The sequence below is a fragment of the Castor canadensis genome, chromosome 2, assembly GCF_047511655.1.
Source record: "Castor canadensis chromosome 2, mCasCan1.hap1v2, whole genome shotgun sequence".
Classification (NCBI taxonomy): domain Eukaryota; kingdom Metazoa; phylum Chordata; class Mammalia; order Rodentia; family Castoridae; genus Castor; species Castor canadensis.
In genome coordinates, this window is record NC_133387.1 from 96,866,216 (window position 1) to 96,893,033 (window position 26,818).

General features: G+C 39.0%; 1 protein-coding gene across 5 annotated transcripts in view; it reads right to left on the reverse strand.

The window, feature by feature from the left end:
• The window catches only part of Amph (amphiphysin), a 235,512-nt gene that overhangs the window by 62,749 nt on the left and 145,945 nt on the right, over positions 1–26,818 (reverse strand). For all 5 annotated transcript variants that reach the window (XM_074065351.1, XM_074065352.1, XM_074065349.1 and 2 more), the window contains exons 6-7: positions 10,472–10,579; positions 8,958–9,043 (exon numbers count right to left, since the gene is read on the reverse strand). In XM_074065351.1, coding sequence (XP_073921452.1) covers positions 8,958–9,043; positions 10,472–10,579 — 194 coding nt within the window. The remainder of the gene's footprint in view (positions 1–8,957; positions 9,044–10,471; positions 10,580–26,818) is intronic.

Sequence of the window (26,818 nt, forward strand, 5' to 3'; positions counted from 1 at the left end):
TGACAATTTGTTTCTATTTTTAATTTTTATAAAATATAAAGGGTCTAGGGCTGTGGAGGTACTTCAGTGATAAAGTGCATGTTATGTGCAAGACCCTGAGTTATATCCCTTGTACTGCCAGAAAAAAAAACAACATAGACAGTCTAATTTTATACATTTGAACTCCCAAATCTGTTAATAGAGGGAAATATAAAACCCACAAAATAAGTCCAATTGTGCAGCAAAAGTAAGAGTGCACTCTCATTGGGCAAACAAAAACATAAGCTGCCTACTGGCAATATCTCCAATCTGTTTGTGAAGGACAGCCATTGGGCAGTGTTCTGGTATATGAGCAAAGTCTCACCGGTCCTCATTTTTTTAGTCTTAAATATTAAATACACCAGTCAGATGTGGATGCAGACCAGAATTCCCCAAGATAAGTTCCCTCTAAATGATGAATTTAAATGATGAATCTTTGCATGCTTTATTAACTTAATTCTACTGAATATATCTGAGAAAATTACCACTTTATTTAATGTTTTGTTTCAGTGTCATTCTCAAAAATAACCCCGGTACCCCAATTGTTGAATGAGACTCTAAATCTTAATCAAAACCAAGTAAGGACTTATGTGTCAGAAACACTAGGAAGATCTAACGTATGCAATAGCACACACTCAGGATTTATAATACGGCCGGGGAATAAGCTGTTCCTGCACACAGCACAGTGAGATTAAAGTCTGAGGAAACTTGGTGAATGTCCTGTGGTTGAGCTACCTTGTGGCAAGCACAATACCATTAAGCAAAGGGAGACAAATGTCCCATCAGCATAAAAGCCAGCAAAACAACAGCTGTCCAGGTACATGTATAGGCTCCCTCATGGAATTCTCATAACTGTCCCCTGATCTCCGTTTTACCATGAAAGCCGAGACGCAGAGAATTGTCCAAAGTCACACAGTCAGTATGTGAAGAACTAGCATTTGAACCCAAAAGACTAGAGGGCAACAGAAAATCATGCCATACTTCACAAGAAATCCTGCTGAGCCTGATGCTTGAATTAGGTGGTTTAGAATTTTAAGCAAAATAAAGGCTTGAAATTCAATTTAAAGACTCAGAAATGAAACAGTAAGTGGTAAATTCAGTCCCATCTACTTATTCATACATCTGTGTGTATACGGTTGGCTCTCCAGATCCACAGTTTGTGCTTCTTCTGATTCAACCAAACACTGATCAAAAATATTAGGAAAAAGTCAGGTGTGTGTTGGCTCATGCCTATAATTCCAGCTGCTCAGGAGACAGAGGTGGGGGATTGTGGTTTGTGACCAGCACATTAACGGTTAGTGAGATCCTATCTCAAAGAACAAGCTGGGTATGGTTGCTCATCCTGTAATTCCAGCTATACAGGAGGCATAAGTGGGAGGATCGTGGTCCAAGGCTAGCTTAGGCAAAAGCATGAGACCCTATCTGAAAATACCTAAAGCTATAAGGACTGAGGCCATGGCTGAAATGGTAAAGTGCTTGCTTAGGAAACACAAAGCCCTGGTTTCAAAACCTCAATACCACAAAAGAAGTGAAAAAAATCGCATCTGCACTGAATATATACAGATATTTCTTTCTTTATTCCTTAAATAACAAAGTATAACAACTATTTATATAGATTTACATTTATTAAGTATTATAAGCAACTCAGAGATGATCTGTAGTATATGTTAGTATGTGGTGTGTAGGTTATTTGCAAACACTGCATTATTTTATGTAAGGAACTTGTTCATGGATTTTGGTGTCCATGAGGGGTTCTGGAATTAATCCCTTGGATACTAAAGGATGACTGTGTATATGTACACACTATATACACATAGGCGTACAGATATATATTGACAAAGAAAATCCTGGCACAGTCTGCTTAGGAAATAGTAAGCATTCAGAAAGGTCAGACCAGGGCCTGGGAGATGAGAACCCTTGACAGGCTCCAAGTACTTTTATTTGCAGGAAGGGGCAGCACCTATGAGTGAGGTAGGGGAGAGTGGAGCATGCTAACTAACATGGCAGCTGGATGGCAGGAGAGATCCTGCAGCTTTCTGCCAACACCATGCAGAGGGAGCCCACTCACTGTACTGTCTGGTGAGAAGTCCTCTTGGTGTTCTGAGTGGCAACCCATGACCCCTGTCTAGAGCCCCATCATCTCAGCCAGTATTCTTAGCACCTTTACCCCTTCACTCACTCAGCACAGGACCTGTCCAACGCTAGGTACATATGTAGCTGTGGGCTTATGAGGCTCCACAAATTTACAATTCAGTTCGAGGAGCACCCAGAGGGGCTTGTTAACAGGATATGCTCCACTTGTGTTTACAATGGGATTATACTGTAAGAGGAAGCAAATTACAAAACCACATGTGAATGTTAAACTACCACAGAAGGCCAAACACAAGTAAATGTCAAAAATGAGTTCATGTGGGTACTGAGAAGAGAAGGAATTAACAGACCCTGTGTCATCTTCCTAAGAGGACAAACTTAGGCTGCCCAAAAGGATGTCAGATTGAAGAAGGTGGATACAGATGGGAGTTAATTGGCAGGTATTGTTTCATCGGTATTGATTCATTGTGATAAACAAAGCCCTAATAAAGGTCTACAATTAAGACTTTGTGCACAGCTTATTATTTCCTTAGAGCAAGGTTCATATGTGTAAATGCTGGTGAGAGGCGTGGAGATTAGAAGCTTTGATGTTCACTGTCAACTGTTCCCACCAGGCCAGTCCATTTACATTTCTTCAATATCACCTTAAATACAACCTTTGTAAAGTCGATAGAATCTTTTAAATTTTTAATTTTTATTCCTTTAAGTAAGATTAATGCTTTTTGCTTATTTATTGCCCATTTTAATCACCTATTCATATTTTTGCTTATTTCTTAGTGCTTTTATTATTGATTTCCAAGTGCATTTCCATTAAGCATATTAAATCTTGAATACATTTAGCAAAAAAAGAGTATCTATTCTATTTTAAAATTTTGCTATCCTGTTCACAGCTTATGTTTTTATATCAATTATTTCTTTCTGCAATTGCAATATCAGTTATTTAGAACAAGTACACAAACATCTATACTTTTCTAATATTTTTATTTTCTTTTTAGAATGAAGAAATTAAATTTACTAGTATGTACTTACACAGGAAGAAAATGTTCAATGTTTTTGATAAACTTATCAAATAGTGATTTTTCTCCAGTTTATGAAATCAGGAGCTCTATTAAAGTTGGGAATGCCTTTGACTCATCCTCAGTTACAGGCTCAGCACCTGCTATGCAGTGAACACTACATGCATGCATGCATGCATGAATGAATGAACAAGTCCATGAAAGATCAAACTTGGCACTCATTGGAAAGGAGTAATCTGATGTACCCAGCTTGTAAAAGACTATTGTCACACCAGCAAAATACACATTCACAGAGTGCCAAGTTCTAAATTCTGATATTATCTGCTTGGAAGGCTCTTTTCACAAGTTCTTCAGAACAAGGGACTCTGAGGCATTACCAGTTCCCCAAAGGACGTCTCTATGGCTTCACCAGGGCCCTTCAGATTAGCTGTCAAAATCAATTTCCTTATTACCTGTTTCCTGTTGTTGGAAACAGTGGAAAGAATTAAATGTGATCTGATCACAGCCACAGTCTGCAGGCCAGAACACTGTCCCCCTAAATGTGCTAAGGGAAATCTGTCTTCCCGGAAAGGGTTGTTGCTGCTTCCCCAGACCACCTGTGGTGGACGAAGCATCCTCTGCCAGCCCACCTGGCATGGAGATGGAGTGAGAGAAAGAGGAGCTTTCTCCTAAGTCTCCCTAGACTCTGAGCTCACTCATACCTACACTGTTACATATTCAACCTCCTGTCATTCAACAGCTCATCTATCAGCTCCCAGCAGCACCTCCATCTCATTCATTGTGCATTGGAGCCCCCTGATGGCTTCCCTCTTTCTCCCTCACTCAATCCTAACACCAACACAGCAGATTTCATCATCTATATGAATGCCTGGCTGAAAAACAGGCCCCAGCTCATCACCCAGCATCCTACTTATACACATTCTGCCACCACCACTGTCCAGCCTGAATCTCGCCATAATTTACTACTGCTTCACCTCTGAAATGGGGTGATCCAGGGGTCCACATCTAACCTATGCTTGACATAAAATCCCCACTCCTTCATTTCCATCTACCTGCTGAATTTTTACTTTTAAACCCTCTGTAAGATCACTGCCCCTTTTTTTCCAGGTGACTGTACCCATTTGGGTTCCATTTTTCCTTTTTTGAGCTTGGGTCCTGTAGCTTAAGCTTCAGCACTCTCTGGCTAGCCAACACCCTCACGCTGTCCATATCCCCTGTTTGCCCTACATATAGACAGATATAGATAGATAGATAGATAGATAGATAGATAGATAGATTTTTTTTTTCAAAGTCATCCTACCTTTGCCACTGCCCTTGCTATCTTCGCAAAGTGATGAGTTACTTTTCTAAGGTTACCCTTACCCTATCATCTCCCCATATCTGCCATAATTCCTCAAGGCCATTATAATCAAGATCCTCAAAACAATGGATGTATCCTCTGTGGCTGCTTCCTCATCTCCAGTGGATTCTCCAGTGCCTACAGCTGAGCCTGATCCTGCCACCTACTGAAGCCTTTCTGGAAGTGCAGTAAAGGCAAAGTAACTTTAGACTTCATCTGCATGATCTCTCTACATTGGAAATAACACTCCATTATTATGCCTTCTCCATTCATGACTATTTGATGTACCACTCTCTTGGAAAGCTCCTTGTATGTCTCTAATTGTTTCTTCTTTGGTATTTCTTCCGGGGCTTCTTCTGTGCACTGCTTTAACATTGCATCTCCTAAAGGTTCTGCCTTTGGCTCTCACCTTTCCATCTATGCCACCCACATGCTAATGTCTTCCAATCTATCTCTTGTGCTCCAGATCTAGTTATCTTAATAGACATATGCCTTTGAGTTTCTAAATGATTCTTCAAACTCAGCATATATAAAATGGAACTTAGTGCTTTTGCCAAACTTCCTATTCTTTATATAATGTCTAAGTCTTTGAGAGAAGTCTTTTCTAACCACCATGGATACTCTGGCTATCCATTCTGTGTCATTCTCTATTATTTTATCTGGGTTCACTTTCTGCTTAAGACTTAATTGCCTGACATTTTAGTTTTCATTTCTTTTCTTGATAATTGCTTTTCCCCGTCCTTCAATGTAGGCTCCAAGAAAACAAAATGTGTTAGTATAGATCTGTTACACCTCAAAGAAGGTTTGACACACAGTGCGTGATCAATAAATATTTGATGAATAAATGACAAATGAATCTGACCCTGCCTTTCCTGCTTTCTTACCACAATCCCCTCCTGGGTATTCTTACTCTGACCTCATGCTACATTAAATTAATTAAAGTTCCATGAACCCACAGATCTGTTTCAATCCCCATGTCTTTATTCATACTCTTCGTCCGCCTAGAACATTCTTTCATCAAATGCTGACTTTACTCATCTTAAGAGATTCAGTTCACAAATTCCCTTTGGGATCCCTTCCTTCTTAATAATAATATGTCACCATCATCTCTTGTGAACTGTAAGCTCAAACAAACAGGGATGGGGTATCTGAGTGGTAGAGTGCTTGCCTAGTAAGAGTGAGGTCCTGGATTAAATTCCAAGCATGGCAAAAACTTACAATGAAAAATAAATAAAAACACAAACACACCCTGGCATTTCCTCTTTTGAAATTGAACCTATATCACCCAATAGGTAGTAGCATATTTATTTTCTCTTTCATCCATCCAAACTTTTGAAACAATTTCCTACACATAGATGCAATGGTGAATAGAGGGACAAAAAAGACGTAAACATACTGAAGGCAATGGTGAAATGGCACAAGTAAATCCTAATTTATCAGAAACTACATTAAAGGTAAATGGACTAAACACACCTACCAAAAGGCAGAAGTTGGCAGAATGAATAAAACACAAACACTTACACACATACATGTACATATACACCAATAAATCATAACACTTCATACTATCATCAAGAGGTACATTTTAGATTCAAAGATGTAAAGGTGGAAAATGAAAGAATAGAAATATATATACCACACAAAGAGAAAAAATTAATATCAGACAAAATAAACAAAATTTATAATTGTAGACAAAGAAATACATAAAGATAAAATGCTCAGCCATTATGAAAACACAGCAATTAAGCTGGGCATAGTGGTTCAAGCCTGCAATTCCAGCTATTTGTGAGGAGAAGATGAGGAGATGAGGAGGATCATGGTTTGAGGCCAGTGTGGACAAAAAGTTAGTGAGAATCCCCATCTCAACCAATAAAAGCTGGGTTTGGAGGCGCATACCTGTCATTCCAGCTATGTGGGAAGCATAAATAGAAGAACTGTGGTCCAGGCTGGCCTAGGCATAAATGTGAGACCCTGTCTCAAAAATAACCAAAGCAAAGGGGGCTGGGGGCGGCCTCAAGTGATAGTGAAGCTACCTAGCAGCACAATACCCTGTACTATCAGGAAAAAAAAAAAGAAATGAGAACATACTAATTTCAAACGTATAGAGACCTAACAATAGAGTTCAAAAGCACACACAGCAAAAACTGACAGAACTGAAGAGAGGGGTAGCCTAATGTTAGTTGGAGGCTCCAATACCTCACTTTCAGTAATTAACAGAAAAATTAGGGGGAAGATTAGTGAGAAAATAGGAGAACGTGAACAACACTGTGGTCCAACTGGACCTAAGACACATACAGAACATTCACTAACATTCTGGATGGCTAACTGTGGACAGTTCACTGCAGGATTTCATGCATGCATCATGTAATCCATGTCCATTACAGAATATCCAATGTTTTGCCTTTCCCATGGGAGGACAGAAGATTCCAAGTACTAACTTCGATTTTAAGGTTGAGCAATATAGCTGGGAAAGGAATGTAAGTACTTATGAAATAACTTGAAAAGTCATGACTGAATGCAATCTCATTGTGTTAAAGAGTGGCCCTAGATACAGGCTGAAGGATTTATGGGGAAAATCCACAGAAGTATTTGTACATACTACCTTTGGGATACATAAACTTTACAATCTTAGGCAAGGTGTTTAACTGATAGGACCCTTAGCCTTCTCATCTTTAAAATGGAGATGTCTATAATTATAATAATTAGAGCCTATATATGTCAGATATATAAAATGATATCCAGGAAAGAGAAAAGAATCAACAAATACTCACACACACATACACACACCATATAATAACTGTGGCTGAGTTATCTGGACTTAGACAAGGAACAATATACTATAGAGAAAGGAAGGCCTAGGACAAATTTTAATCAAAGGGCAGGCTCTGAATTGACCTAAGATAGAACTCTTAGAGCCAGAATGATAAATTAGATTGGGTTATAAAGCACTGAAAGATTTATACTGTGTGTGAACTAAGAAGAAGAATGGGTTCCTTCTAATAGTATCCTTGAGGTATTTATTTCTTTTGCTTTTAAGTTACAAAGTCAAGTGACAAGACACTCTAACAATTGCTCTATTTTTAATAGGCAAATGCTATTTAGGAAGGGCACATAGAACTGAAATAACATCAATTAATGCTGGTTCTGGATCTTTATAGAAATTATGAGGAAAAATATTTACATGCCTAACACATAGTAATGAAAATAATGTATTTGGTTCTGGGCAATTTTTCCAAGGGTATTACTTCATGATTGTCAACTAGCAATTTGCCAGGTATATTATCTCATAATTGGAAGTTTTGAACTGATTAGTTTAAAAAGCAATGGGGTCAGGAATAGTGGTACATGCCTATAATCCAGCTACTCAGGAGGTAGAGGAAGGAGGATTGTTGTCTTAGTCCAGCTTGGGCAAAGTTAGGATAAGACCCGATATGTAAGACAAATTAAAAAACAAAAAGACCAAGACACAGCTCAAGTAGAACACCTGTTTAGCAAGTGCGAGGAGCTGAGTTCAACCCTCAGTACCACAAGATAAAAGATTTTTTAAAAAGCAGTGGACTAAGTGGGGGATCACACAAATTCTTTACAGAAAAAATGAAAAGAAAAATGGTTTTATTATATGAAAATGAAAGTAAGTTAGGAAGGGAATATCTGTTAAGGACAATATGAACTATAGGAAACCACTGGTGACTTGAATATCTTCAACGAGGATAAAGCCTATCATGCCAAGAACACATGTAAAATTTTCAGATGCAAGTATTCTGTGAAGTGTGACAGCAACATAAGGCCTCCCTTTCACCCAGCAACTTCTGGATTTTCCCATCGAGCAAAGAAAAAAGAACAAACTACATAAAATGCACTTGATGTCATGCAAAATACAGAATGCCTGTAAGTAATAAGCACATGCAGTCCTTGAAATAGGATTGGAATTCAGAGTAAAATTTCAAGGCTGAAAGCAACATCAAAGCCAGAAGACTAGATGAGCTCTTGGAGTAAAAGAAGTTCCACAAGAGCTGCAAGCAACTAGCTGTAAATTTTAGGCTTGAGGATAATTCTCCTAATACCTCTAACTGAGGTTTGAGTTTCCACTTGAGAAATAAATCAAGATCCAGTGCTCACTTTAACTGCACATATACTAAAATTGAACAATTCAGAGAAACATCTCAAGAAGCACATCTGTGGTATCTGACATGGACAGCTGCTAAACACATGGGTTATTTAAATTAAAATTAATTAGAATAAAATAAATTAAATGAGAGTAAAATAAATTAAATGTAAAATTCATTTCCTCAGTCACACTAGCCATATTCCAAGTACTCAGCAGGCACATGTGGCAAGAAGCTGCCATATTGGAAAGCAGCAAAGTGTAGGTATAGAACACCTCTGTTGGATAGCACTGAAGCATCACAAGACAATGAATACAACATAAGGGATAGTCACTCTTCTTGAACTGCTAAAAGGGATATGCACAACTAGTACAGAAACATTTTTACCTTGACCATAATGATGGTAACTCTTCTTGTAGGTCAACATTGAACTCTTCAAACACTTTCTGTGCTTTCTGAAACTCCTCTTCTGCCTAAAAATGATACATAATACATGTTTACACAAAAAAATCCATTTCTATAAACAATATTGTTTAACATAAAATAGGAATAGTCTTATGGCATCCTGAATAGATTTTGAGGAGAGACATTTATTAAGGTACACATCATTCTCTCAATTAAATGTGAAGACTTACTAAAACAAGAAATTGGATTAATTACAATGGTTTCTCTTGCAATAATCATCAATGGATGACTCACTTGTTCTTAAAAACTATGGTAACTGTCTCACATAGAGTGTTGCTGTGGATGTTGGACATGAATGCTCCCCCAAGAAAGTCCAACCTAGTGAAATAGCTAAACAACTGCAAGCTGTATTTTCAGAGGGAAGATATTCCATTATAGATCATTCTATAGGGACGATGGTGCAGAGAAGAGGGAACACAGCCAAGGGACATTTTTGATGAATTAGAAAAAATGGAAGAGGGAAGACATCACAATACATAAAGGTGGTGGTTCTAGCTTGCTTAGGGTGTGAACTTAGTTTGCTTTTCCTTCCTGTATGCCAACAGTTGTGATGACTACAAAAGAAAAAGAATGTGCGTGAAGTGTTAAACAGTGCCTTGCCTAGATAAAGCCTCTTGTGAAGGTAGTTGTCATTGTGGTTTCCCAGACTCTGCCTAGTGTTTGCAAGGGATAAGAAGAGGAGGGGAAAAGACTCGAACACTGGTAAAGATAGACGACATTTTAAGTTATAACCAAATTGTGAAGGTCTTACATACCGTGCTAAGGAATATAGGTCTTTTATTTTCCTACAGGGAATGGGACCTATTACAAGAGGTAAGTAGCAGAGAAACATATCTAGATATCTTATACAGAAAGACTATTCAGGCAGCTGTGTGTAGGCAGATAAGAGAAGGCGAGACTGAAACCAAAGGGAGTAGTGGGTAGGCGAAATAAGTTAGTTGGCATCTGTAAATTACTGACATACATAATAAAAACTACTGAGATGGGTTCTCTAAAAGAAAATTAATTAATGTTAAGCAATTTTAGCATATGTCTGTGCATTCCGAAAATCACGATTTATGTTTGAGAATTTCAAGTTTGGTTTCCCATCTGAATCTATATTTTAGCACTAATTATGAGCCACACCACATAAGGAAGTGCAGACACACACACACACACACACACACACACACATTCTTTAATCCTGCAACTCTGCAGGAGACCAAAGTTTATTCTGATCAAAATGTGTGAGTCACTTCACTCACATGAACTCTGTAACAAGAAAATCCTCCTTTTAATTAAAAATAATGGAAAGGGACTCAGAGCACCATGTTTCACTTTAAATCCTGTCCTGATTTTAGTTTTTCTTTAAAAAAGAAAAATTTAATTTTATAAAGCAAACCTGACACAGATCATAAGATGTGGAGAGTGGCATCAACCGTGGGATCAATCCCTACCTTAGAGATCCGACTCTCATCCTTCCTTTTGGAGCTCTGCAGAGCTTCCAGGTGGTGGCGGGCACTGTCGTAGTCCACCAGCTTCCTGCTGCGCTTGGCGATGCGATTCTGCCAAACGGACGAACACATGGATTGAGAAAGAGACATGGTCATAAAGTCTCTATGACTGTCAAATGTCAAAATGGGACTGGAGGTGTGGCTGAAGTGGTACAGAATCTGATGTGCAAGCATGAAGCCCTGAGGTCAAACCCCAGTCCCACCAAAAAAAAAGTCCAAATGCTTTCCTTGTCCAGAGAAGCTGAGGATTTTGAGTGGATATAGAAGTGAGTAGAAATTTCAGTAGGAAAAGGACCCCTGGAAACCAGAATACAGCTTCCAGTCTTTCATATGAAAATCACTAGGTAAATATCTTCCCTTCTGGTAATAATGAGGCCAATCATGAGGAGTTGTACAATCACAGACCAGGAAAATTCCAGAACTTATTTGAGGAAGCAGGCAAACCTGTACTCACCACTAGTCTCTAAATCTTGAAATATTCCAGTTAGAAGATAGTAGAAAACTATATGAGATTTGATTTTGTAATTTTAATAACAAACTACCAACAGTTCTATAAAATAAATTTACTTTCTAAGAAACTCCCTTTCCTACAATTCTTTGTTCATTAGAACCACTTGAGCTAATGCATCAGTTTGGAAGAGATGGCATGACTGCTCTAAAAGGCAGGCTATTCCCCATGGGCCTCCATTCATTGCTATGAGAAAGCAGGGGACAAGACATCCCTTACAGTGCAAGTAAAAATGAGGTGAGTTGTGGCTGGTAAGGAATGGTCATACAATCCTCATCCACATGGAACATTTTTTCTCAACTATGTAAAATCTCTAAACTGCTTAAGGAAGAAGCACCAAACCTCCTCCCCACAGAGGCAAGGAAAAGATCCCCTGTTTCTATGGGAAGGCAGAAGGAAAACCAACATGACTCACGGGAGCTGAAGGCATAAGCTGGTGATTGTAGAAAGCCACTAACCAATAGGATACAGAGAAACAGAAAATATTCTGTATATATGCTATGATAATTGCTATATGCAGAAGGGTAAAAGGAAAAAAATTCAACGTTCCTGGGCCCTATGTCCACCACAAGCCTAACACTGCAGAACAATCAATAGCTGCTGACCGCTGAAGGACAAAGGCATGGGAAATAATGCAGGCATGGAAGGACAACTGAAATATGATAGAGAACAGGAAAACTGAGAAAAATCATCCAGCACCCAAGGGTTCACCATGGAAGAAGCAAGCTAAAATGAGACTTCAACCCAAGAGACCAAAAATACTGTGATTTTAGACATTGGAATATAAGCATAGCATTCTTATCCCAATTCTAGAAAGCTTGAGAGACATAGTGTGCTGAAAATAACAACCACAACACAATCCAAATCCCACTCAGGTGCTAATTAGAATGTTACCAGGTCTCACATCAATGACATGACAAAAAGATTTTCCAATTTCCAGGAAAATATATTACTACACTGTCCTATCATGATGTCTGGCACTTGATCAAAAATTACAAAACACACAAAAATAAAAGAAAAATAATCCATAAGAAAAAGCAATCAACAGAACCAGACTCAGGTAAGCCAGATGTTGGAAGGAACAAATGAGAATTTAAAAATAAACTATGGCAACGACTGTGTTAAATTATCTAGTTTGGCAAAGTAGACAGCATATATAAACATATGAGGAATTTCAGCAGAGACATGGAAACTTTAATACTCAAATAGAAATTGTAGAATTTTGGGGGAGGATGCATGTGGAACTGGGATTTGAACTCAGTACTGCAAACTTGCTAGTCAGGCTCTCTACCTCTTGAGCCATGCCTCTAGCACTTTTGCTCTGATATTTTTTGGAGACAGTATCTTGCTTTTTTGCCCAGGCTGGCCTGGACAGTGATCCTCCTATTTTATGCTTCCTGCCATTTCTGGGATGATAGGTGCATGCCTCCATGCCAAGCTTTTTTATATGGAGATGGGGTCTCGCAAACTTTTTTGGCCCAGGCTGGCCTGAACCAAAATCTTTCTGATTGTGTATAATCCCAGCCTTCCAAAAGACTAGGACTACAGGCATGGGCCACCATGGCACAGTAAAACGCTAGAAATTGTTAAAAATAATTATTAGAGTGGGGAAATGTGTCCGACAGGCCCACCACTAGACTCAAAACAGCTGAGGAAAGAAATAAAGCATTTGAAGAAAGGACAAAATCAATTATTCTCATTAAAAACACAAAGAGAAAATAAAGTTGAAAGAAAAACTCAGAGAACTGAGCACACAAGACCAATGACATAATACCAAATGGTCTAATAAAATGTGATTGTGATTGAAGTCTCCCAAAGAGATGAGAGGGGGATACAGAAGAAAAATTCAGGCATTCAACCCTCATCCAACCATCCACCTCAGCGTTTGAGGTGAGTTGTTTCTGTTTAGGTGAGTGACTCTCACTCAACTGTGTGCCTTACACCTGGAGATGTATTTTTACTTTCCTAGATAAATCACTCTTTACTATCTTCCTACTCTTATGGTTCTTTTTCTGCACCTGGAGAAGTGTCTTAATCATAGACATTGTACTCAAGAACCAAAGAACATCAGGAACACATCATCAATTGGTAACATTGTGGTGCTATGACTTAGATGATAGGATTCAGAGGACAGGTATGGGTCTCCCTCCTTAAGGTAAAGATGAAATTATTCTCCAGGTCAGTCTTTTTGTGTGCTCTTAGGCTGGGAATGCCACTTCCTCTGCTTTTCTAAGTACCCATCCAGTACCTTTGAGTGATTTGTCCTTGCTCAGTATGCTAGCCTCATGCTTGCTGTGTTTATGCAACTTATCAGAAGACAAGATATGCTGTTTTGCCTTCCCATGGGAGTCTCTCTGTTCTTGCTTTCCTGATTTCTTCAAAATTTTTTAAATATGCAAACAACATTAAGTCCGTGCAACTGTTACTGGATTTCACTGTGTGGTATGCTCCAAGACTGGGTTTACTTTCACTTTTTCTGACAAGTGGATTTGTAATTTCTTAGTCAGAAAAGTAGCCCTAATCTAAAAGCATATTGGACCCCAAAATGGCCTATTAGTACTTCATTACCTACGTGGCCACTGAGATATTCCCAAGTTCTTTCCTACCTTCATGGAACTCTCTGCCCCTATGTTTAGAAAATCTCTGGGGCTGTCTACCCCAGAGATGTCTTTCTCCAACTCAGGTTGGAAGGTAGGGTATTTCCCTACCCTCTTTCTCAGGCACCTCACTTGTTGAACCCAACTTCTCCCTACTTGCCATAGGACCTTCCACTTTTCAACATCGTGCATCTATTACCTGAATGGCTCTTGAACAAAGAAAGGATAATTTATCCCCATGCTCATCCACTAAGTAGGAAGAATTTTGATGAGGGTATACTTAAAGTTAGACAAAAGGATATTAAACTTAAAAATAAGAGATGGCAAGATAGAAACATAGAAAGGTGAGTGGATCCCCAAGGGACACCATGGAGGTCATTTCACTGTTCATAGGACAATACTCATGGGACAACCTCCCATGGTTAGCTCTTGAAAGGCCAATTGGGAAAAGGACACTTGAACCAGTAAATAGCCATGGCTCTCTTCTTGTTTCTTTTACAGTTGGGGAACACTGACCAAAGAATCATAGTCTTAACTACAATATGGTCCATCAGTTAGATTTGTTTTGTAAACAAAAAGGAAAGTGGGCAGAGGTCCCACGAATGTCCACACATTCATGGTTTTATGCACAAATCCAGGGTGTGGATCACAAAATACAAAAGACAGTTTCTACTCTGGCCATTTTCTCAGTTCTGAGCCCTTTTATCACCTCCTAATACAGAAAGCTTCCCGACTCAAGTGGAGACAAGTCAATTCCCTCATCTGAGAGAAAGATGATAAATCCCTTGCTCTAATTCTTTGTTTTTAAAACTAAACCTCATTTCTGTATACCAAATATGGGGTCAAAATGCTTACCTCTTTCCATGTGGTAAGATTCTCCCTGAATCTTAACCTAATTCCATATGTCTACACCAACAAAGCTTTCATAAGAACACTGAGCTGCTCTTAATAACATCTGCAAAGTACTGGCCTGGAACTCTAGGGATTTTGTGTTCTATCAAGATAATTGCTTGTGTTTTCTCTAATTTTGTTGGACTTTTGACTATTTAGGTAACATGAGTCCTAAATAATCAGAGTTCATTTAAATATCTGTTTACATAAAAGTCTTTTAAATAATAACTTAATAACTGGTTAAGTAACTATTATTTTAATAATCCTAGTACATGTGTATAACTAAGAATATGAGAGCTATGTGTCTAAATTTTGAGTGTTATGCAAAAGATTACATGAGATTAGAAATATGTAAGTTTAAAAGATACAAAATCCTCTAGATGTTCTACATATAAAAATGGTCAATAAAATCTTTGGCATTTCTGCTGTCTGTGAGCTATACTACTCAGACAGGAAAAGAAATCTGCCATTTGGGCAGTCCTGCTTTTGAAATCTGGCCTACACTTATTTGCTCTGGCTATAGGAGCATTTTGTTATTATATATATATATATGAGATGCACTTGTACACCAGATAATAAGGCCATTTGGGGTCAATGGCACCTTCCTAACTTGTAAGAAATTTAAAGTTTTGATTTTTCAGTGCTGTATACCTATTATCTTACCTCGCCAAAGACTCAAAATTTTACCCAAAGGTAAATACGTATTTTAGATATGGATAGATATACATCTGTGTGAATATGATGTTACTTAATTGTTGGTGGTTCATTTAAATGCTAAATGTATATATGTCCTTCCAAAATAAATCTAAAATGCAAAGTTTAAGAAAACATTTTACCAAGCTGGTATCCTCCAAATTAAATTTATTAGTGGTTCTAGCCTTTTCCAGGTTTGTGTCCATGTACTCAGTGTTTCATGACTAGACATACCCAAACATTGCAGTCCACACTGTGCCAATTTAATAGTTAAAAAGAACAGGTATTGTTCACCTATACTGTACATCTGTAAATAAGTACATTCTTTATGCTAAAAATTGAAGTATATCTTTAAGAAGATAAGTGCAGCATGATGATCCTGGCATAATTTTGTTAATGATAATTACTATCCTAAAATACTATCTCCAAGCTGGTGGAGTGGCTCAAGTGGTAGAGCACCTGCCTAGCAAGCCTAGCAAGTGTAAGGCCCTGAGTTCAAGCCCCAGTACCACCACCAAAAAAAAAAGTGTTTCTAAAATGTTATCTCCAAAAAACAAAAAATCTACATTGTTTTGTTAATTACTGTCTTTTTAAAATTCTCCCGAAGGCTATTCTGAGTCTTTCATCAACTACAGTTCTGATCCCTTTCTAAAGCATTTACAATCAAACTCATGAAAATTGACTCTAGCAAGTACTTATTTTTCAAATGAAATTATTTTCTTTAAGTGCTCTTATTTGTCTTTTGTTTTCTTGTATTTCCCTTTTAAGGGTTTTCTGCTGACATTCTACAGGAAAAACTTCTCAGATTCTCAGAAAATAGCTTAGTCAATGTTTCAAGGTATCACCTATGCAACAAACAGAATTAAACTTAAAAATGGATGTTCGAGAAGCACAGCCAAAGAGCCATTCCTTCTAAATCTTTTAGTTGCTTAAATTCAGTCTTATGGCTCTAACTACCACCTGAACTTCCTGTCATTTCCCCAGTCCAATGTAAGATAAGATCAGATCATCCAGGAAAGAGCTATCCCCATGATGAGAGACTATTAAAGTCAAACTACAGAATGATTAATCAGTAAAATACTCAGAAAATTGTCCAGAGATAAGGGAAAATTGTCAGAATAAAAATGGAGTTGAGCTGGGCATGGTGGCACACACCTGTAATTTCAAGCACCTAGCAGACTGAAACAATAAGATGATGAACTAGAGGTGAGCCTGGCCTATATATAGTGTAGCAAGGAGAGGGCCAGAAAAGAAGCAAGCAAGTCTGTGTTCTGATAATGTAGCAGCGGGGTGGAGATGGCATAGCAGGGAGATAAAACATAAAGAATCTAAACACGAAGAAGAAGGTCACATAGCAGTGAGGGTTGAAGCAGCTAATAGAGTTTCATGCAACCATATATGAGTTAAACCTTGTATATAAGGTAAGGCCCATTTGTTCTTAGGGCTCGGCCTTTGGCTAGGAGTCCACTGAGTCTGTGCCCACACAATAAAACATTGGTTCCTGCTAAACTGTCCCATGTCTCTGTTCAAGAATTCCGCAACAATAGAGTTCCAGATCATCCTCAACTACATAGTGACATCCTGCCTCAAAACCAACAGCAAAAATGGAGTCATTTGGAAGGATTTGTGCAAATCCTTCCAAAAGTAACTAAAGCCTAGATGTTAAGGAAAATAAATTCTAACACATTGTTATCTGACACTAAAGACCATCCACACACCTCTCACAGAAGGTGAACTTATATCCTTTGACTTTTATTCCCTCTATGTTCTGCTTTATAATGGTGCTTCTAACTTTAGGCTTAAATGGGCTCTTTGCACTTGTATATTGCAGTCATTACAACTTGTCCCCTTCTCATATGCTAGTTTTCCTCAGCCGAGAATCTATAAAGATAGATTGGCAGATACCCCAATTCTCCCACAAAGGGGCCATAACTGGTGCTTAAAACTGCTTTTGCTAAATGCTGTGACTCCTTAGGTGGACTTGCAAATACTCTGCTCCATTTTGTGTCTGACACCTTTGTTCTGAGTCATTGTATTCCCAGGTCACCATGGATCCCTGCAACAAAAAGAATGACTCACAAACTTCTTGTGACAAGAGGTAAATCTTCCCCCATCCTTTCCCACACCACCAAAGACACCAACAACATAACTGGACCCCACCCCACACCTTTGACAGAGACTACTTAATTATACATGCCTCCTGCTCCCAATTTTGCTACTTGTTTCATTTAGGCTTCTAATTTTAACACCCTTATTAAACTTCTCACTTCTAGGATACAGAACATCTTTTAACCCTTGGATATGAGGTCTGCTTTGTTTCATGACAACTATAGTCCAGCTGGTCTAACAACAGAAAGGCTACCTTCTCATCAGCCATCTCTGCCTAAGCCTAATCACCTTTCCTATGTCCTCACGGAGAGCAAGACTCTGAACCCTGAGTTGTCCCACGGCCCCTGGGACAAATCAGCCAGATCTATGTCATCACCCATACACCATCAAGATTTCAGGGTCCTGAGCTTTTGGGGGCAGAATGCAGGCATACGGGAAGACTTAAGAAAGAATGAGAAAATGCCCTGGGCTCTGAGACTCCATTCTAAACTCCTCCAAGGCCCACACAATTAGTACAATGGCCCATGCCCTGGGATAATGATTAAGATGATGGCCCTATATTCTGTAGCTTACTCTTCATTTCAAGGTTCAACTGGGAAGGCAAAGATGCTCAAATGGAAAAGGTAAATCAAATACACAGGCATATGTCTTTCCATATTCAGGCAGCCTCTGCTTAGTGCTCAGTTGAGGAGGGCCACCAGGGCAGGGCCTTTGGTTTTGTGCCATACAATAACCCCACACTACTGGAAAAACACCAAGCCCCAACAGCTACCACAAGCTTAGCCCTTATCCAAGGGTCTGCCTCACCCCTGAGAGGAATTGTGTCTGATTAGGTAGTTGACTCTCACTCATCTGCCTACCTCACACCTTGAGGTTTACTTTTACTTTCCTATTAAATCACTCTTTGCTCTCTTCAAAAAAAAAAAAAGAGAAATAGTGACTGAGAATTTTATAAAATAATGGAGATGTGAAAGTACATATCCAAGAAACACAGAGAATCCTAGTGAAGGACAGACTGCAGGAGGTCTCAAGGAGGGAAAGTGGACCGAAGTTCTATATGTTCAAATGTTCTTTTTCCTAAGAGACCACCCAGGAATGGCTTAGCAAATGCAGGCTAGATACCCAGACTATGGTAACCCTTTGCAAAAAGCCCCCAAACTCCCTTGAACCAAAGAACCCATCTGATGCTCCACCAGCTCCACCTCTTCCCCCTTACCCAGCTACCTCACATACCAGACATCATCCCACAGGACTCCACCCCCTCCAGTTAATTCCTGGAGGGGATAGGGTTCATGATCCTTTTAGAGTGAGTGAACTTAAAGAAATAAAAAAGGATTTAGGAAATTACACAGAAAACCCAGATCAGTACATCCAGGCATTTAGAGAAGTCAGCCAAAACTTTGAACTGAGCTGGAAAGATGTAATGCTACTGTTATCTCAGACCCTTACTGCTCTTGAGAAACAGCAGGTACTAGATCAGGAAGTCAAAGCTGGAGACAATTGTCACTTAGATAAATGTGGCCCTACAGGCCTGTCTCAGACTGGGCCCTCACAGGAGGAGGAGGGGGAGGGAGAAAAAAGACAAAGACACTGGATACCTAAAAGGGAACCTCGACTCCCAGTTCCAACAGGAGATCAGGCAGTACCGAGGTATGACCCTAAGTGGGACCCTGAAAATGACAAGAATGAATGGAGTCATAACCATTTCATCCAATGCATTCTTGAGGGACTAAGGAGAGCCAAGATAAAACCTCTTAATTACTCCCAAGTCATGGCCGTACAGCAAGGACCCTTAGAAACCTCAGTAGCTTACCTACAGAGACTTAAGGATGCTTTACAAAAGCATACCAACATTATACCAGAGTCACAGGAAGAGGAAATCATCCTAAAAGATAAATTTCTAACACAGTCAGCACCAGATACCTGTAAAAAGCTTCAAAAACTGGTGACTGAGGGAAGCAGAGATCCAGACCAATTGGTCCATGTAGCCACATCCATATACTATAATAGGGACTTAGAAAAGAAAAGAAGGACTTGGAGAAGGAAATGAGAAAGGACAAATGGCAGGAGGCTCTGATTGCAGCACTCATAGAGGCTTCCCAGGGCAAAGTCCACCCGAGGACATGCTTTCAATGTGGACAGGCAGACCATTTTAGGAGGGTGTCCCCAGAGAAAGCTACTTCTGGGACCTTGCCCCATTTGCCAGGGAAAACATTGGAAGGCACACTGTCCTCAGTTCCCAGGGGAACAAAGGCCAGAGCCTCCCATGCAATGATGGGTCCCTGGGCCTCCCATCCAGGCTCTGTAATCACCATAAAAGCAGAGGAGCTCCGGGTTAAGCACAAGGTCAGCCCCCTTATCGATACTGGAGCCAGCATCTCAATTATTCCTTTCTCTCCTGGACCCAGGTCCTCTAAGAAAATTACTGTTTGGGGCATCACTCCCCAGCCAGTAGGCTACTTAAGCAAGGAATTTATCAGGTAGCCAAGGGATGGCCAGGATGTCTTAGAACAGTGAGTGCAGTAAGCCTTCTAGTGCCCGAAGCTCAAAAACTTAGCCTAAACTGCCCCCTAACAGTTTATACCACACATGACCTAGGGGAATTTTAAACTTAAAAGAAGAACTTTGGTTATCTGACAGCTGTCTACTTAAATACCAGGCCCAGCTTCTGGGAGGGACAGAAATAACTTTAAGGACCTGTCAGAGCCTAAACCCTGCATCCCTTCTACCAGAGGCAGAGGGAAATCCTGAAACTCACGTGAGGAGGTACTTATGAAAAATTATGCTGCCTGACCTGACTTAACTGATCGGCCCTTAAAAAACCCAGATCTAGAATTATACACTGATGGCAGTTCTTTTGTCAAGAATAGTGTCAGACATGCAAGGTTTGCAGTTGTGACAGAATTTGGCATCCTCAAATCAGGTCCTCTTCCTCCTAATACAAGTGCTAAATTGGCAGAATTAGTGGCCCTAACAAAAGCCCTAAGGTTGTCAAAAGAACAGAGTCAACATCTATACAGATTCTAAGTATGCCTTCCTGACCCTGCATGCTCATACAGCCATCTGGAAGAAAAGACAGATGCTAACAACAAGAACAACTTCCCATAAAAATAAAAGAGAGATTACTCTAATAGTTTTAGGGATAACAGCATTAGTTGCAGCCCTAGCTGGAATCAGCTATGGCGTAATTGCCAATCATGTAACTGAAAAAAACTTAACCAAAGTAGTAGAGGACACCTCAGACCATGTAGGCCTTGCCATTAAGGACATGTAAAGGTCTTTGTCTGTCATCCTTGCCTGTATGGTTAAGGACCACCACCTGGGCCTAGATTTTCTTGTGACTAAACAAGGAGGGGTAAGTGCCATTGCCAATACTTCCTGGTTCACATATATAAACATTTCAGGCATTGTAGAGGAACATGCAGACTACATTCTCCAACAGGCTAAGTGGCTCCAGGAGCAATCTCTTGAAACTCAGGTTTCTATACAGGTATGGGAACCAAAAAAAAATCCTGGCTCCTCTCCAGGACTTGGTTCCTACACTTTCTGGGGCCTATAGTTGCCATTATTCTCTTGCTTGTGTTTGGGCCTTGCATTTTAAACTTACTTGTCAAGTTTGTTTCTTCTCACCTAGAATCCATCAAACTACAAATGCCTCTGATGGAGATTTAAACGACCTACTACTGTGGTCCCCTTGACAACCCCTCTTGTGGTCAGCCCTGATGCTGTGGGCCCTTTCATCACCCCCTGTCAGCAGGAAGCAGTTACTGAATAGACTTCATCATTGTCCCTATCCCTAACAGCAGTTAGGCTGACCATTGTTGGGGGGATTGAAGGATGGACTGCAGGAGGTCCCAAAAGGTGATAAGTGGTCAAGGAGACACCTCTCCTTCCCAGGAAACTTCTGCCTGTACCTGAGAGACATCTCTGCCCTCAGGCAATACTCAGAAAGGCTATAAAAACCCAATCCCCAATCTGACCCACGGGACCACTGGTTTCCAGGTCCCCCTACATTCCCCACTATGAAGTCTTTCTCTTCTCTTCTCTACAAATAAAATGTTTCTGACCTCTGTTGCTGGAGTCCACCTGTGCTTTCATTCTCAGAGCAGGCTTAAGGACCCTGAGCATCTGAAATTCCTGCATGACCAGGAAGGACAAATACCAAACAATATACATCTAGCTATGTCATACTTATACTGCTTGAAATCAAGTATAAAGGAGAATATAAAGGTAAAAATTACAGCAGGCTAATCTTCACAAACTATGCAAGACAGAACACAGTGGAACACATGCTTACATAAGGAAAAACTTTAAAAAAAATAGGGGTGGGTACTAGTGGGAGGTGAGTGGGAATAAAGAAAGGGGAAATGAGGGTATATATGGTAGATGTATTTTGTATGCACACGAAAATAGAAGAATTAAACCTGTTGAAATTTTTCTAAGGAGGGGGAAGAGAGGAAGAGCGAAAACAGTGGAGGAGGAGGTATAGCTAACTAAAATATTTTTGAAGTACATATGTAAATATCACAATGTATACCCCTATACAACTATTATATGCTAATAGAATTATTTAAAAAAAACTGTCAATTCAGTGAAAATACCTTCCCAAAGTGAAGGTGAAGTAAAGGATTTTTTCATACAAGTAAAATCTGAGGGAATTCATTGCAGGATAAGAATTAATCCTAATGAGGGCTACACAATGAAATGCGTACCAGAAAGGATAAAAATCAAGGTAAATATACAAAATTGTCTTCTCTAACTTTGAATTACTTGAAAAGATCACTGATCATTAGGAGAAGAAGACATAAACAATGTACTGTGTGGCTCATAACATATGTAAAGAAAAGTCTATGCCAGTAATAACACAAAGGGAAGGAGGGAAAACTAGAAGCTACTGTTGTAAGGTTATAAGATGATGCCTGAAGTGGAATAAGTTGTTTGATGTTAGATATGGTCATTGAAAGATGTATATTTATAAAAAGTAGGGTAACCCTAAATTTAAGTTAAATAAAGAGATACAATCAATATGCAAGGAGGGTAAAATATACTGATTCCTGAGCCCCAGACTAAGCTTCTGATTCAATTAGCCTAAGACCTAGACATCTATACTTTTTATCAAGTCTCTCCAGTGGTCCAGTTGTGCCCTCTCACCTAATAATGAGAAGTACTGCAGGAAGAGACACTTTAAAAGCTATTAAATTTTATATGGTAGTAAGAAGAAAGAAACAATAACACTACAAACATTTATGGTTTTCAAAATGTAGTCATATTCCATGGATCCTCATAGCAACCTATAGTATGGTGTTGAAGGGATGAATTATCTCCATTTTACTAACAGAGAATTTGGAGCTGCATGACATTAACCTCCAATTGGTCCAGAATTGATCAGTAAATCTGTGACAAAACAAGAACTGAATTAGAAATCAATGCTATTGACCAGCACCAGGAGAAGGCTGAGGCAAGTGAAACAGTTGGAATACAAAATTTAAGAGGGCTACTTCCTCATAGGTTTGTGTGATCACAGATTTAGCAATTGCCAGTAAGGTCTTGCTTCTGCGTTGTACCATCAGACTCCTGCCTGCCTCCCTTTTCTCTGGAATCATAGTTAGTGACCCTTCCAGTAGCCCAGACTGTGTCTGTGACAGACTGTTAGTAAATGACCACCTATTCTTCCTCTAAATTCCCCAGGACTGGTGACAGGTTGGTTGTGACAGTTACTCTTAACTGAGTTGCTCATGTTTTTCTCTAATCACTGATATTTTTCTTTGCACCTACCACTTCAAACTGGTGTTGGCTTAAAGATATATGACGACATAGCCCAGACAGGGTAGAAAGAAGCCCTTCAACAAGGTTGGTGGGCACCGTGTGCCAATGTGATGAAGTTGATTACTTTTAACAAACATCTGTTACCTTCAAAGGAGCCCTTTCCTTTGGAGCAGAGGCCAGTGTAACTATATGCAAACTCCTACAGAGCTCTTCTTTATGGCCTTGCCTTCTGGCCTGGGGACACCCTTAATATCTTCCAGATAGCAACTCTTGATTGTTTGAAGGTGGATTTGGTTCTTGAAAATAGTTGAAATTCAATTGCTTCTAAGTCTGGGAATAAGATGGAAGTGTGCACTGGGTAATCTTATTTTTGGTCAAAAACAAGAAGTGAAGTAAATAATGTGACTTATTTTCTTGTGCAATTGACAAGTCAAATACAGAGAACGGCTTACCAGGGTAGAAGTGATACTTTAAAGGCCAACACTTATTTGATGCACACATTTTTATATTGGAGAAACAAATCAATCCTATTTCCTTTCTCATATGACATTTGAAAAAATTTGTGGAGGGGGAATCTCATAAGAACATTGTTAACACAGAATAGTTTTCAACAGAACATGACACAATCTTTTATTTCACTGCCCAATAGTAAACTTAGTTAAATAATAAATAGGTAAATTTAATTAATAGTAAATTTACTTTAATAAATTTAATTAAAATTTCTCACTGTGCACTGAATTTCTTCAATTAAGAAAATAATTTACTATGCTTTAAAAATTCTAATAATAGCCCCAATTTAGAATTCATTTTGGTACATTGCAGTAAATATATGCTTAGTTGCTCATGCATGATTGCCAAGTTAGAATCTAAACTACATTTTACAATAACTACTCACAGCTGAAAGCCTGCCTGGGTTGGTGACAAGCAGGCTCTTATTATAACATTGAATTTCGATGTCAATGCTGCATAATGGGAACCATAACACAAGGTGCCCTGCCAATCACATCTGGAAAACACAAACACCATCCTCTTGTGAATGGTACTTCACAGCCCTCACTTATGGGCTGCAGTAAATATTTGGAAATTTGCCTGAGGTTTTAACTGCATATGGCCTGTTGATTTTAATGGGAGTCAAGGAAGTCAATTATGTTTCATGCTTTGAAAATTCTCCACTCAGTATTTTTAATTGCAATCTTCCTTTCTATCAATAACCCATTTATTACATAATTACTCTTTATGAACTGAGTATATATCTAATTCTCAATTCCATTCATTGAATAAAGACATGTAGAATAAGTTACGCCCATTATCACATACGAAAAGTTCTTTAAAATGTTAAATATAGAAATCTGCCACTCTCCAATTCCACATTGTCTCTTCTCCAAGTTATTACTATTTCTTCAAATTTTTGTCATGTTTCATGACTTCCCAATTCTCTATCTTGGTTGACAGCTCTGAGTGTGCTCCAATCTTCTAAATGTGGCTTGAGAGAAAGGGAAACAAGGAGATAAGGGAAGAGGAATAGAGATTAATTCAGTCTCTTTCTGTGATGCATGTAACACCTTGACATATATTTATCTTCATAGAATCTAGCAAAAGACCTAGATGCTAGTATTCTCAAATCTCCAGAGGTTCAACATCTGGAAGATCATCTTTGTATGTCAGTTCAATGATGGATGCCAAGAAAGGAACTGCTTAGGTAAATGGTCTACTGAGTTCTGTATCTTTCTAACATGGAATAAACAGTAAATACTAACCAGTATAATATATTACAATTTTGTTTTATATTTCTGTGTCTCACCACAGGTACTTTTGTGTGTGTCTTCTGAAATTGTATGCTATAATGGAGTATAGTCAATTTTTAAATACCTGTCTTTGGGAAGTACTATAACAACTGAGATCTTCATAGTTTGTGGATGGTACTAAGTTTTCATTCATAAATTCAACAACCTTTCAAACATCTACTTCTCTAGTCAATTTCAACCTTCCTTTGCTTAGCTAAGTCAAACTATGAGTATATAGTGAATTGTAAGCTTCTTTGAATTTCACATAGTAGAACAGTTTTTCTAATCCTCTTCTGATTTATTTTATTGATTGTTATAGAAGAAACATCAGAAAATGGAGGAATAAGAAACCCTGGTTTCTCTTTCTCCCTTGGATGTACTGATTAAACAGCACCCCAGGAATAAATGTCCTTTGAGAGAAACACAGAAATTAGTAGAAAGGCTCCTGCACCTTAGGCAAGTGCAAATTGAAGCTGTGCCTGGAATTGTTTCAATTAGCCCGCCGCCATGTGCAATAGCACCACAATCTGAGTTGGATAGTAAAGCCCAGAATAAATGGATACTAAACCCCAGATCCCAGCTTTTACCTCGTGAGGGAGAGTTGAGACATCTGTCCAACAACTCAGCCTTTCCAGGGAAAGTCAAATAACGTAGCTGTGTCTTGGAAACACTATCATGACCCAGTTTATTCTAACCACCTGGGGGCTAGTAAGAACTACGAAGGTAATTTGACCACACAATTAGTCACCTCAGCCCCTTCCACTAGCTCAGTGCAGATGTTTTTAAACCCAGATCATAACTTTTCCCCAGGGAAAGAAAATTTTAAACAAGTATGCAATAATCCATCTTTGGGTTAATTGCCTGTTTCACTGGTTTCAGTCTTGCTTGTCTCCGAGCACTGATGGGACCCAGCATACTCTAGCTAAGAACAATGAAAGTGGGCTGGAAAAGTTTGAGAAGCCTCTATAAATCTCTAACTGGCCAGATGGGTGAGGGTCTTCTGTACAGGGACAGTATGCAAAAAATGAGAGGTGACTATATGGACCAGTGTACATAGATATCAACACAGTCAAAGAAAATGAAGAAACAGGGAAAGCACTGTCATCTGTGATGAAGATAGTACCTAGAGGAGAACATCACTGCACATCCATCATTTGGATTTGCTCCATTGTACCAACAAAAGTAATACATCTAGATCGACACATTTAGGTTCTTATCCAGGACTCTGGAACCCCCAAAACACTCTTGTCAGTTGCCCTTAGCATACTCTGTGGGAGCAGGAAAACTAAAGTTGTTGCTATGACTGGTGTTTGGTTAAGAAGCTTCATTACATCTCAGTGCCAACACCAAAGATCATTAAAACAGTTACCTTCCTGGTGTTTGACCATGACCACAAAGAAGGCCAATTAAAAGTGAGATTATGCATCAGAAGACAGGTAATGAGATACTAATGCAGATGCCAATCATTGCTGGTTCATGGCCTCCTCACTCTACCAGGATTGCACATGGTTGTCCTACCTGGTTCTACTCCTTGACAGAGAAAACAAATAGGAGGACAAGTGTGTAATGCTACCCATTTGTTGTATATAACCTGAATCTTTGTTTAAAAACATGCTTACTTCCAGTGTTTAATTTCAAATCTACAAGCCAATACTTCATTTGTGTATTCACCCTTGTGATGGATCCAAGTGTCAAATAAGATATATATTTCAGAAAATATATTTTTAGGTCCAGATGAAAGTATATTTGAAATGCTATATCTTACTATTTCAATTTGAACCTGAAAATGTCAAGGAGAGGAAAAATATTAAGGTGCACTATGACCATATGCAAAATAATCAGCAAAGGGGGAAAGATCACATTTTGCCCTCATGTTTATAATGAATTTTTCCCTTCTCTGTAGCCATTGTTAAAATATAATGGAAATCCTTGTCCAATGTTA